General features: G+C 36.4%; 2 protein-coding genes across 5 annotated transcripts; one reads left to right on the top strand and one right to left on the bottom strand.

Annotated features, from left to right (window-relative positions):
• Window positions 1-1634: 1634 nt before the first annotated feature.
• On the top strand, window positions 1635-2677 carry LOC109066721 (essential MCU regulator, mitochondrial-like). The gene is made up of 3 exons (XM_042763413.1): window positions 1635-1824; window positions 2222-2365; window positions 2456-2677. Exons 1-2 carry the CDS (start codon window positions 1672-1674, stop codon window positions 2357-2359), a joined length of 291 nt encoding a protein of 96 aa, XP_042619347.1. The 5' UTR covers window positions 1635-1671; the 3' UTR covers window positions 2360-2365; window positions 2456-2677.
• Window positions 2678-2790: 113 nt separating this feature from the next.
• Window positions 2791-12726, bottom strand: LOC109066712 (TRIO and F-actin-binding protein-like). Of its 4 annotated transcripts, XM_042763404.1 has the most exons (13): window positions 12255-12726; window positions 11853-11929; window positions 11157-11189; window positions 10822-10890; window positions 10562-10651; window positions 10361-10470; window positions 9242-9665; window positions 8914-9133; window positions 7825-7921; window positions 6892-7051; window positions 5498-5611; window positions 3768-3854; window positions 2791-3177 (listed from the first exon to the last, which is right to left on the bottom strand). In XM_042763404.1, the coding sequence occupies exons 3-13, from the start codon at window positions 11181-11183 to the stop codon at window positions 3016-3018; spliced, it is 1560 nt and encodes a 519-aa protein (XP_042619338.1). In that variant the 5' UTR covers window positions 11184-11189; window positions 11853-11929; window positions 12255-12726; the 3' UTR covers window positions 2791-3015. The 4 variants fall into 4 exon arrangements, with proteins under 4 accessions (XP_042619338.1, XP_042619324.1, XP_042619320.1 ...); XM_042763390.1 differs by lacking the exon at window positions 12255-12726 and having other exon boundaries at window positions 9257-9665; window positions 11853-12233; XM_042763386.1 differs by lacking the exon at window positions 12255-12726 and having other exon boundaries at window positions 11853-12230.
• Between the last annotated feature and the right edge of the window lie 1360 nt (window positions 12727-14086).

Here is a 14086-nt window from a genome sequence, read left to right as displayed (position 1 = left end):
CTGATTAGTCTGCTAATCTTATACATATTGTCAACGTCGTCTCAATCTATATAGTAAATTCTATGTATTTAATATTTTATATTCTATTCAATTTAATTTCACATTATCACTTTTAAGCACACTTCGGCAATGAATGAATACTAATAAAGGTTTTTTTTTTTTTTTTTTTTTTGAGTTGCCATTCTAAATAACACATTTGTGTCACACTGTCATATTCTCCTCCTGACTTTTTATTATATTTAGGTGAATTTCTCTGAGACCCTGCATGCCACAGGCTTTTTAGGAATATCAAATGTTTGGAGGTTTGATCATAAACACCTCTCCTGGTCTTTAATATGACTGATATTGAACTGAATTATAAAATGTAGCACTCTTAGGGAAACATGACAATATTTTGTAATGATCATTTAAATCTGGCTAATTTTCAAATTGCTTGTTAAACATCTCAGAAAAATGTTATGGCGTTTCAAATTGGAATATGACTTTTTGTTACGAAACAGGGCATCATTTTCATAAATGTCTTCTGCAGAAGACACCAGGACAAATCAGGCATTTTGAGGAGACACAACAATAAATTATAGATCAATATTCCCATGAAATATGAGATATTCTTATGAAAATGTTTCCAAATTATTACTCCTATTATTACACTTTTTTTCATTATGGTTTGCCCCAAGAATTCACACTGATATGCAGATTAGATGCAATCTATAGAAACATTGAATAAAATGGGAATACCAATGTATATGGATATTTTACCCACATATTGCATGAAGTAAAACAGTCTATCAAATCATTCTGTTATATCTTTCATGATATTGCTGAGAGTCATCTTTGTACAAAGTTTGGCTAAAATAGCCTGAAACCTAAAATTGGTGAATGAAAAAAAAAAAAAAAAAATTAGAAAATATAAAAAATAATTATATAATTATAATAATTAAATATTAAAAAATTAGATATTGTTTTTGCCTATACATGGCTTTTCATGTCTTTTTTTTTTTTTTTTTTTAAATAACTCAGTCCTGGTGTCCTTTACAAAGGACATAGAATACAATATGAATACAATATGAATAAAATATATTTTTTCAAAAATGTTTTTTCTCCATTTGTTTCTTATGCTCCATCCAATGTAATGGCATTAAAAAAATCACAAAACTTTTCTCTTTTTTCCTGGTTCTGAGGAGGATATTGTTATGGTATTGTTAAGACTTCTCATACCTGTATACCGCGGGGTGGAGGACTTTAAACCTGTGATCTGAAGGTGAGTCTCTTGAAACAGCTGATACATTAACGCTTGTGTGAAATCCCTCCCTCTCCTTTATGTCTGATGGGAGGTTGGCATTTTCTGAATATGTTATTTGTATACATGTAGAGCCCCAAGCCATTATTAAGCTTATTACTAATGTAACACATACAATACTATATAATTATATTTATATATTATAATTATTATTTTATAATTAAATTTAAATTTAAATTTAATTTAATTTAATTTAATTATAATTATATAACTATTAAATAAAAATTACTGTAACAGAAGTATAAATCACTTTTGATGCTGAGTTCAGTAACCGAATGGGAGGAATATCGCATATTTACTCCGCCCCCTAATTACAAATCCATAAGAGGCGTGTCTACTGGGCGTGTCTCTAAACGCCACAAGCAGGAAACATGGCGTCGTTGGCAGGTCGTCTCTCTCGGGCTTTTTTCAGTAGAACTACAGCAACACTGAGCCGCAACACTGGCCCAAAATCAGTAAACGCGACTTTCAGCCGAACTGCCGTGTCAACCACATCGGGGGCTGTCCTTCCTAAACCAGTTAAGGTGCGTGTATACATGTCTGAACGTTGCCGCTGGCTACTCCCGAAGGGACGCAGGAACCAGGGATGGGTTCCGTCCTAGCCAATGAAAATTTAGAGTGGCTTGACTGACATGACGAATGGCCAATCAGATTGTTGGAGCGGCACACATTTTATAAAATGAGGAAGTACTTCGTGTACGGTTGTTTATATAACATCAATTATTTAAAGACGTGTCATTTTAACGACTGTTTGTGGTTTTTTTTTATTGCGTGCTGTTGATACAAAAACATTTTTAAACGCCGTTTGTACAGTTTTCGATCAGCACACATATTATTATTATTATTATTATTATTATTATTATTGTTATTGTTATTATTATTAGTTGTATAATTTGATCTACTTCTGTCATATTTGTGCAGGTCCCGCTGGGTCTGACCCGCATGACTATAGTGGTGGTTCCGTTCCTGTATGTCGGTAATCTGATCAGTAAACATTTCGCTGCTCTTCTGGAGGAACACGATATCTTCGTCCCAGATGACGACGACGATGACGACTGAGCGCAGGTACACGTAGTATATCAATTTAATTAAAGTATCTACTGTGTATGACTGAGCGTGTGTGGTTTTTAGAGATCCCTGTTCTTGTTCTTTCAGTGCATGTTTACCTCCAGCAGTCACTCCGAGGGGCTGATGCAGACAGGATATATTTATGCAATAATAAAGATTGTCAACACATTTGTGTTTTCATTCCTTCATTACACTAACCATGTCCATAAGCCAAAGTTTGATGCTGTTGTTATGTTTTTAAAGACAATATGACTTGAGGCTGCCCTCAGCAGTTGCCTCTCTTCTGTTTAATAAATTTTGGGAATGTCAGTTACTGGTGTGTTTTTGTTATATATGTAACGTGTGTGTGTGTGTGTGTTTTATTGTACATGGTTTATCTTGCAATCATATTACATTGAAATTCATAAACTTTCATACACGTCCAATAGATGCAAGTTTTTTTTTTATTGCATTTAAATTAAAATACACCTTGTTTTAAAAGCCTTCAATATTTATTCACTTTCAGCACCACTGTAGTTTCTAATCAATAGGATTTTTTAAAAAGAGCTATACATAACACACAATATCCTGTATATACTGTATTTGTCCGAATTGAGATGGAGAAACCAGTGCACCCCATCCATCTTATTTGACCTCTTGTTGTGTTCTCATTGGTCAGTGTTGTTGCTTAGGAGACGCCCCTCCTCCAGTGCAGCATTAGTGAGTTTGAGCTGTTCTTTAAGTGCATTGATGTCTCTGTCACTGCGGCCCCGTAATTCAGTCAGCTCAACATACACCTGCTTGTAGCGCTCGCTCAGTACTTCATTCTCCTGCAGGCACAGTAGAAATATATATTAATTCTGAAGAATAGTTATAAACACAGTTTGTGTACATTACCATTCAGACGTTTGGAGTTGGAAAGATTTTATGAAAGAAGTCACATCTGCTCACCAAGACTGCATTCATTTGACCGAAATATAGTAAAAAAAAAAAACTAAAATTGTGAAATATTATTACAATTTCAAACAAGTGGTTTGTATTGCAATATTTTTTAAGATGTATTTTATTCCTGAGATGCAAAGCTGAATTTTCAGCATCATTACTCCAGTCTTCTAATGCTTTTGTGGAAACTGTGAGTAATGTTTTTCTGGATTCTTTGATGAACATAAAGTTCAAAAGAACAACACTTATTTGAAATAGAAATCTTTTGTAACATTATACATTTCTTTATCGTTACTTTTGATCAATCTAATGCATCCTTGCTGAATAAAAGTATTAATTTCTTCAAAATGCAAAAATCTTACTGAACCCAAACATTTGAAGTTTGATCTATTACGTACACTTTCTTGTTTCTCTACAGTAAGACTAGGAGCATGTATGAAGAAAGTGAATAGTATTCATTTAGACTAAAAAACTGTACCTTAGTAAGAGTTTGGACCTCTTTTCTGAGACAGCTGATCTCCTTGTGTAGAAAATCCACCTCGCTCTCCTTCACCTTCAGTAACATCTACAGACGGACATGGACATGTCAGCATAACAATACTCCATCTACAACTTTACAATTCTGATACAATTATTTTTCACACATTAATAAAAAATTGTCATATCACTGGGACGTTGAAAATGAAATGGTGACCAGTCACAGCACTTAAAATATTCTTTTTACCCCATGAATAGGAAAAAACAATGCCAGTTTTATTTTTCAACACCCACACAAGTGTCATCAGAAATAATGTATTAACCACCCACATAAATGGACAAAGATAACAGATTACAGTTAATTTAGCAGGACAAATGAAGGTAAACTGAGTCTCTAGCTGCAAAATAATCTGTATATTTACTGCTATTTGCTGGAGAAGGTTTAAGGTCAGTTCACTTTGATGATCAGTAGATGGCAGTGTTTGTCCGAGAAACACGATCCCTCGCATCACATGCCCCGCCCCTGATGACATCATCAGCCTCCAATACAACTCCAGAACAAGCCATGCAGCTTTTACAGTATGCATTATATGTACTGTGCAGAAAGTCTCTGTATGTACATAGTGGAAATCCCGAATTAACAATTGCATTTGCCAAAATCTGACATAGTTTTAGCTGGTTAGCATGGTCCAATTAGCTAACTAATTAGCTAATAATGATGTTGTAATTACACCATCTGGACCCCAAAGGCATCTTCATTCTCACCTATTTCTCAGTGACCAATAACCCTACATTCTGTGTACAATCCCCTCTTCGTACTGGAAAATGATATGTTTGAAGACTAAATATCACTGTTTTCTTCTGGTTTGAAGACAGAACAGGAAGTGCAGAGGACTTTTATTTAGGGTTATCTCAAAAGAGGCATCGGAGTCAGAGATGACAGCCTTCTATTTCTATCAATGTTGTAATGTAATTTCACCTACGATCTGGGATTTAAAATATTTTTGTGGATTATTTTTGGACACAAAATGGAGGATTATAGGATAAGGGAACAAATTATTTGGTGAGATCAATCTTTGTGTTTTTCCTGTTTTTGCATCTCTTTTAGATTTATACAAAAATATAATCGGACAATATTTGGCAGAGATACAACTATTTGAAAATCTGGAATCTGAGGGTGCAAAAAAATCAAAAAAGTGAGAAAATGGCCTTTAAAGTTGTGCAAATGAAGTTCTTAGCAATGCATATTACTAATCAAAAATTAAGTTTTAATATATTTACAGCAGGAAATTTACAAAATATCTTCTAATGATTTTTGGCATAAAAGAAAAATATATAATTCTAAAACATACAATGTTTTTTTTGGCTATTGCTACAAATATACCCCAGTGACTTAAGACTCACAAATACAGAAATATTGTGAAATATTATTACAATACAAAATAACTGTTTTCTATGTGAATATGTTGTAAAATGTAATTTTTTTCCTGTGATGCAAAAGCTGAATTTTCAGCATCATTACTCCAGTCTTCAGTGTCACACGATCCTTTATGTGATGATGATGATGATGATAAGTTTTAACTTACATTGATTATAATATTCTAATATGTTTGTGAGATGCACTTTGCATGTCCATATAGATTTAGATATATCAAGGTCAATAAAACAAGGTAAATCTGATTATGAAATGGTGGCAGGTATTTTTCTACAGGTCAAAGGTCAAAGCCTCACCTCTAATTCAGAGTTGCTCCTTTCGTAGCTGCCGAGGGGAACAACTCCTGACCTTTGGCCTGTGATGAAGGATCGCATTAGATTTATCTCCTCCGTCAGATGCGCCTGCAGTTCCTGTGTGAACAGGAAGAGGAAATGTAATTTTGACACATCCAAACTAAAAACCAAACATGAAGACAAGCTCTTTAACACACTGAAAATGAGACGATCATTTTGGTTTTGTGCTGATCTGAAACCCATTTTGTAGCATTTGACCTCCAATAACCCTGATTAATATTAGTAATCCAGTCCTGGATCAGTGAACAAAACTCACACGGACCCAGACAGTCACTCTGAACAATGAAACAGGAGGCTGTCTGTTCATCATATTACAGACGCTGAAATCACTCTCTGTGACTAATTGATTTGTGTGTTGTTACTTTAAAGGTGCTGTGAGTTAGATTTCAATATCTGGCATAATGGATTGAGTCGCAGGATGAAATGTGATGTCTGAATTATCACATTTATGAAATTAGTGCACATGAACGTTACCATAATTACTAGTGGGAAATTTTCTGTAAGCTTCTTACACATTAGGAACATAACAATTTGTTGAGCAAGGATGCACTGAATTGATCAAAAGTGACAGTAAAGACACTTATAATGTTACAAAAGATTTCTATTTCAAATAAATGCTGTCCTTAATAAAAGGACCCTGAAAATATGTATATTTTACACAAAAACATCAACCAGCACAACTGGTTTCAACATTGATAATAATCAGAAATGTTTCTTGAGCAGCAAATCAGCATATTAGAATGATTATAGAAGGATCACATGACACTGAAGACTGGACTAATGATGCTGAAAATTCAGCTTTGCATCACAGGAATAAATTACAGTTTATAATATATTCACATAGAAAACAGGTTATTTTAAATTGTAAAAATATTTCACAATTTTACTATTTTTTTCTGTTTTTTGATTGAATAAATGCAGCTTTGGTGAGCAAAAGAGGCCTTTTTTCAAAAACATTAAACATCTTACAGACCCCAAACTTTTGAACAGAAATTTCCCATAATTCTTTGTGGCAGCACATTACTGATAAAACATCAGTTTCACATCTAATGCATGTCACTTTATGTCATACTAGAAGTAAAAAAGCTTCCTGTGTTTGTCAGGAAGTAAAAAGAGCAACTGAGGTCATTTTATCCAGACCAAAATCACATTATAATTATGATTTCCTCATATCTGTGAACATCCCAGGAGGACTTCAATGTTTTTTGGTCCAGTTAGTCTCAGAACCAGGGTGGATCCACACAAAAGTGTGTATAATACACTATTTAATCATTTTTGTACTTTATATGTTTAAATTTCAGCATCAGATTTGCCTCTCGTCCCACTTTCCCGTCTACCTGGTTCTCTTGGCGGAGCTGCTCCATCTCTCTCTCCTTCTGTCGGATCTCTCCGTTTTGCTCTTCAGTGCTGTTCTGTATGCGGTTGAGCTCCACACACTGCTGGGAATAACGCTCCGACAGACCGTCCAACTCCTGCTGCAGAGAGATCGACTCACGCCTGATAGACACACAAAGCCATGCATTGATGAACTGAACTACTGATGTAATGATTGACTAATAAGCGATCAGTTGATTCTCTCAGTGGGACTCTTGTCAATTACAAACTGTCAATCAAACACCTGCCACTTTTCAAAGTAAATGAAGCTCTTGTGTTCTGATTCTCTGAGCCGTGAGAGAGGAATTACAGCACAGCTGAGCGGGACAGATGAGAGCAATATATTCTCAGATTTTTAGAGAACTAAAATTCATACCAAACTCTTCATAGAGCTGTGATGAATCTAAAATTCATACCAAATTCATACCAATTCATACCAAACTCTTCAGAGCTGTGATGAATCTATCTGCTATAAATTAAAAACGTTATCAGCAGAAGCCAAACTCCACAGTGTAGTTATATACCACTTAACCCTATAAAGTCTACTGTACCATATTTGATACATAAAGGCCTCTAATTTATCAGCATGACCAAAACTGGGCTGAAAAACCCACAATCTACTACATGCTTTCTTTTGTTTGTTTGATAGTTTATACTTTTTTAGTAAGTCAAAGGCCTTTTAGTGTTTATTATACAAACGTCCACCTTTGGGTCATGGTTCAGTTTTTTTTGCTGTGAAATCTTTACTAATTTTTAAAGTAAACGTAAGAATATCCTATATTGTTATTAGGTTAACTTGATTATCCATAGATATTGGATATCCTATATTGCTCTTGATTATCTTGCTAAATAGGCGAAAAGTACATTTTGTATAACTTGTGTAAATGTGGACGTACAGCTGTTGTCTGATCGAGGGGTCTTTCGTCTCTCCTCCTCCATGACCCCTGAGCTTCTCAATCTCCTCCTGATGAGCTTTCCTCAGAGCCTCCATCGCTGCGGGATTGAAGACCAAAAGTATGATGTGAAGCTTTATGGATAAAAGTCACTGAATACCCAACCAAAAATAAAAACAAATCCAATGTTAATTAACAATCATATACAAACAATTATATTTTTTTGTTAATATTCTGAATCAAAAATATGATTTTGACATTTTTTGTTTTCACTTGGATTTTAGCTAAAGATTTTGTAATTTTGTGTGTTTTTATCATTTGCTTTAGTTTACATAGTTAATATTAATTTTTATTTATTAGTTTTAGTTTATATTGGTATACTGCAAGTTAAACTAAACGAAAAATGAGAAATGTAGCCTTGGCAACAATACGTTTTTTTTTTTGTATTTTTACATTTTATGTCAGTTAAAATTTATATTTCAAGTAATAACATTTTCTTTTTTTTAGATTTTAGTTTTAGTTAACATAAACTCTAATCAAAATCACAAACTCTATATTTACCGTTATATATACTGTTCAGAATTTTGGTGTCAGTAAGATTTTTTAAAAATGTTTTTCTAAATAAGTCTCCAATGTTCACTAAGGCTGCATTTATTTGATCAAATATAAAGTAAAAACATGCATATTGTGAAATATTATTGTCATTTATTGCTGTGATGCGCAGCTGAATTTTCAGCATCATTACTCCAGTCTTCAGTGTCACATGATCCTTCAGAAATCATTAGAATATGCTGATTTGTGTCTCAAGACACATTTCTGGTTATTCTCAATGTTGAGAACAGCTATGCTGCTTCATATTTTTGTGGAAGGCATAATAAATTTTTTGTCAATATTCTTGATGAATAGAAAGTTCAAAAGAACAGCATTTATTTGAACTAGAAATCTGTAATTTTATAAATGACTTTACTGTCACTTTTGATTAAATAAATGCTTTTCTTTCTTTAAAAAAAAGAAAAAAAAATTTAACATCTTTATGTTGTATCACTTTTATTACACCCTTTGTGTCACTGATGTTCTGTGGCCCACGCTGACCTTGGACTGCATTCTTGGCTTCCTCCTGCAGCAGTCTCTGTTTGTCTGTCTCAATCTCTCTGCATTCTCTCTCGTGCTCGTCGTGTATCTTCTGCAGTCTCTCTCGGTGCTCTTTCTCCATCTGCTCCAGTTTCAGAGCGCAGGGTGCGTCAGGACCGCAGACACTGACCCCCACGCGGACCTGACGAAGAGCCTCGATCTGCTGCCTCAGAGACACCACCTGACCAATGCAATGCATCCAGATCACACACACACACACACAGATGATGCACATTAAATGGTTCTGGACCAACAAGGATGTCATGCTCATCTAAATCCACAAACACACCTCTCGCTGAAGCACCTCATTTGTTGTTTGCGGATTCTGGAATCCAACCGGCGACCTCTTTTCTACAATTGGAAGCTGCTCAAAGTCTGTACACTTCTTATCAACATCTGGCCCCATCTGAGCATCAGGAACCTGCGGCTGGGAAGTGACGACCCCCTTCTTCAACTCAACCCTGTCCCAGGGGTCTTCGCCCTCCCTGTCGGAAACTCCCTCCTGAAACCACTTGGTCCGGTCCTCCAGACGTCTTTCGAGCTGTCGGTCGCACCCCTCGCTGGCCTCCCACCGGTTGGACCTCATGTTGGGTTCATCCTGATATGGACCGCTGACATCTGACCCCGGGTCATGGGGTGCTGTAGAGGTTCGGGGCGGTGCATTCTGGGAACTAGAGTTCTCTCTGTCGCTGATGTCACTGTTGTCTGGGTGTCTGAGAACAGGCAGAACAAGATCAGCTTCCTACTTAAAACAGGACCCTGAGTCAAACCTCAAACCTGCTCCTGTTAAACATCAGCAACAGTCATTTCATTTTAAAAGTCCAGAGCGAAATCTTTCAGATGATCATCATCAATATAGCATTGCTTTATTATGAATATTTAATATATTTTGAATATCCATATAAATTATCTATGGGTGAATATCATGTTTAAACCTAAAATAAAAAGTAAAAGCAAATATTTAGCACAAAGATTAAAGCTTTGTTGTATTATTATGTTTTGTATTCAGATTAAGAAAATGAAGCCTAATTGTTTATTTATTTATTAATTGATTGATTGATTGCTTTTAATGACAAATAAGCACAATTTCCCACCCCAAGTTCTCATCACCATAATTTAAAGTTAATTTAAAGGTTGTAATTTTCATTAGTATCAATGAAAATTCTCATTAGATGCTCATTAATGTAAAAGTATGCTGTCAAGACACAATGATTTTTTAATTTGTATAATTTAAAGGCATTACAGCAAATACTACCATTGTGTATTATAAAATATGCTTACTTGTCACGAAAAAATGTTCCTACAAATGTTTTATTGTCAAAATATATTTTTTTGCATCCTTTTCCAGACATTTTCTTGACACTTTTCATGACATTCCCCCCTTATTGACTCTCTACACTTGTCATACCGGACGTTTTCAGACGAATTCCTGAATGAGATTCTCCTCCTCAGTGTGTCGATCCAGTTCCTCCTGATTCTGGAGGTCATCGCTGACAGGGTCACCAGTCCATCACGCATCTGCAGATCAATCAGACAGGTTTTGAGACATATGACCACATTAGGAATGTTCTAAATTTTTTGTTACTTAACTTCTGTGACAAGTTCTTACATGCAACTGAAGTCCATAGTTTTTATCAGCATCAAATTCCTCCACTCGCAGACAGTGATGTAAATAAATCTCACCATCCGCCTCATCTCTCTATCAAGGAGAAAAACACAGAATTCAAGATATCATCGTTAAATCTGATCATGCGTTCAACTAAGGTATTTTCAGCTCCACGTTTAAATTTATCCCATGATTTCATCATGACCTATCTGTACAATCCCTAGATAATCATTTGCATGGCAATTTCAGTTATTCTTGTTCACCTCTTCAGCCGCTGAGTCTCTGTAGTATCTCAGTGCTGAGTCAGAGATCACGAACCAGTGCTTCCTCCACTGCAAAAAAACACAAGTACTTCATATTGTCTGCATGACCATAAAACAAAGCAACAGATTAATATTTACATGATAATGAAAACCTTACATATCTTTGCATGCAGTTTCCTATCTCTTTGAACTTTTTTCAACATCAAAGTTTTTATAAATAAAATAACTATAGCTATGCTATGCCAATTTCCCTATAACAGCCACATACAATCATTGCCTGGTCATGCAATGTCATGCAGCAGATCAAGTTCAACAGAAGGAGCCTGTATCCTTACCTCTACATCTTCATCCAGCATATACATCCATCCCTTTTTACAGTTCAGAAGATCAAGCTTACGGGAAACAGAATAAAACAAGTGAGTGTATAAGGAATTCAATATATAATCAACTCAACACGTACAGTAAAAATCTTTCCAGAGCAACAAGACGACATTCCAGAGCACAGCAGCCTAATCCAGAGCAAGTATTTCAACAAACACACACATTTCAGCGACTTACCGACATGGGTATCCGGTTGTAGGCATGAAAGAGGAAATAAACTGTTTTAGTTGCTCAGTTCTCGCTGATACATAGGCTAGTGTCACAGAACTGTGTGTTAACTGTGCATTAAACAAACACAAATTCGCGCTCACTTAAGCAGTTCCCGCAATTAACTGTTGCTTTTAAAATACATACAAGTACAAAAAGGTTAAAATATCCTTGCGTGACTAGGCAAGCATCTCTTAGAGTTGGTCACGTGACCTGAAGCTTCCGTGAAGCAGCTCGTGGTTTGACACATCAACACTGACGGTCCTGAACTGTACAGCTGCTCTCAGCATAATTTACGCTTCAGTGTAACACCTAAATCTAGCGCTAAATATAGTGTACTTTCCGTCTGGGAGCTCGAAGGTGCGTTTTCGTCCGTTCTGCGGACACAGACACCTGCCTCTGAAACCGAAAGCAGTCGTGAGTGTAACGTTAGGCGGCTTTACCTGTATCTGAGGGGCTCTTCTGGACCTCTGTGTGCTCCCTTTACCGTCCTCATGCGCTCTCCAGTTTTGCTGGACCCCTGAGAACATTTTCAGAGAGATACTAAGCAATCTATTTTTTATTGGTGTATGAAGAAAACATTGAGGCGTTCTGGGTGTTTTTAGTGGGTTGTTATGCAGCTACTAGGTTGTTGCTTGGAGGTTACACGTCAAAATAATAATAATCTAGTCTCCAAAATATGTCTCAGATGCTTCTTTCTGTCTGTGTAAGTCTATGGGATTGATGCCAATTTTATCATCGCCATTTTTATTTATTTCTGTATTTTTGGTCTCTGCGGAATAGATGGCACGTGAGATGGTATCAGGGAGAAAGGGGAGTAGGGTGTGAAACTGTAAACCCGTCACCTGTGAATGGTTTTTGACGAGCCTCTCATCTCTTTGTCTAGACGTCTGCGCTCTTTCTCTCTGCGGTCTCGTCCTCTCTCTCTCTCTCTTCCTCTGCCTCGCTCTTCTGAAACCTTATGCTCAGTCATATCTCCCATCTCCATAGCTTTAACCACAGAAAGAAGAAGCAGAATTTAGGGTTTCCTCTCTCTTGCCAGCATGGTTGCCAGATTTTCACAAAACCCGCCCGGTTCCATCGGTACAAATCGCTTTCCGGGGTAAAATATACGTTTTCTGGCGGGGTTCTCTTGGTAAAATTTGCATTCCAGGGGATAAACATGGGTCGCTTCAACCCGCAGCAACAGTGTTAATGTAGTCAAATTCCGCGTGAAAACCGCGGGCCTGGCAACACTGTTTGCCACTGAAGTGATGCTGGCGCTTTGATCTTCTCTCAGAACCAGTCCAGCAGCTACTCTGCTCTGATTGGTCAGATGGCCCAGTCTGTTGTGATTGGTCTACCGTGTACAGTGTGTTTCGCCATAGTTCCTTATTTTGAAGCGCCATAGAAAATATAAACATCTATTATTTATCATACTTACAGGCCGTGATTCAGTGATGCCAGCTGGTCCAAATAAACTGGGTACTGAGCCATCTTTCAAGAGCAAGCCTCAGTAAAATTACTACTTTGTGGGCGGGGTCAAGTTTTTCTTGGCCGACAAAGTAGAACATAGGCAGGAATTATCCAAATGTATTACCCAGTGATGTGTAGCCATCACGGAAGTCGAATTCGATTTACTGACGACTTGTTAGACTGTTCAGAGTCAGTTTTGGGAGACAATAACTTAATTTAACATGCATTTTCGGCTTACATACAGCTATAGCCTATTACACTCTGCATGAAAGGCAATATTGGAAATGGCATAATAGGGGCACTTTTAATTTTTTAAATTTTTTTTTATGTTGAATACAAATAGTTCTATCTTATTTACTGAATATAAACAGTGAGATTAGTCACTAATTTTTCCTATTGACAGCACTAGTTTTTAACACTTAGTAATAATACAATAAAAACAATTAAACATAAATAAAAAAACTAACAACAAATAAAACTAAATAAACTTTATATATAACTATATATAAATATTTCTCATACAGTTTTTAGGAAAATAGTCCATCCTCTGGGATACATCATATCTGATGATCCATCAAAGAGTTTGAAAACCCTTGATATTGTACTTTACTTGTTTATTTACATTTTAAGTTTAGTTTTAGACCTTATTTTAACATCCAGTAATTTGGTTTGCCAAACTTCTGCTAACACTGATGTAATGGTCAAAAGTTATTTAATTATGATTAAGATATAAGCTGTAAATAAGGGATTGTAGTAACTTGTATTGGGACTTTCCGTGAGTCACCATTTTTTCTTTGAAAATGCTCAGATTAGGCATCTGCTTTTGCATCAGCACCAGGACCATGTCAGTGCAAAGTGGGACCACTCTCCATCTCTCTTCAAATCTCTGACCTGTGCTGATTGTCTCTGCGTGGGCTCCGGCTCTGTGGCCTCCTCCTGACTGTTATTGCTTCTTCTTCCTCAGGGTACAGCATAAATCGGGGAATATCGGCTATGATCACATAGTCCTCAATGGTCATCTCTGGCACTGCTGGTTGATTGGAAGACCTGGTGTTCTCTGAAAGAATTAGTGCCTCCAAGCCCCGCCTGATGCTGCTTCTGCTCTGATCATTGACCGACTTCTCTGCAGTTAAGGTGTGGTATTTGGGTAAATCAGGGGACGGAACCTGATTCCATCTCCGCATTGATTGAGAGATGTTTGGTGTTGATGCAGGTGAGGCGG

Source organism: Cyprinus carpio, chromosome A1, assembly GCF_018340385.1.
Source record: "Cyprinus carpio isolate SPL01 chromosome A1, ASM1834038v1, whole genome shotgun sequence".
NCBI classification, from domain to species: domain Eukaryota; kingdom Metazoa; phylum Chordata; class Actinopteri; order Cypriniformes; family Cyprinidae; genus Cyprinus; species Cyprinus carpio.
The sequence above is the reverse complement of the archived record's forward strand: the minus strand, read 5'-3'. Positions and strand labels throughout refer to the sequence as shown.

Bases quoted from the DNA above. Each gene is read 5' to 3' on its own strand.
- LOC109066721 (XM_042763413.1), top strand. From the start codon at position 1,672: ATGGCGTCGTTGGCAGGTCGTCTCTCTCGGGCTTTTTTCAGTAGAACT. The intron at 1,825-2,221 runs GTGCGTGTATAC...ATATTTGTGCAG, and splicing joins TCCTTCCTAAACCAGTTAAG to GTCCCGCTGGGTCTGACCCG.
- LOC109066712 (XM_042763386.1), bottom strand. From the start codon at position 11,939: ATGTTCTCAGGGGTCCAGCAAAACTGGAGAGCGCATGAGGACGGTAAA. The intron at 11,190-11,852 runs GTAAAGCCGCCT...AACTGTAAAAAG, and splicing joins GAAGAGCCCCTCAGATACAG to GGATGGATGTATATGCTGGA. The intron at 3,178-3,767 runs GTACAGTTTTTT...CTGTGCCTGCAG, and splicing joins AGGTCCAAACTCTTACTAAG to GAGAATGAAGTACTGAGCGA.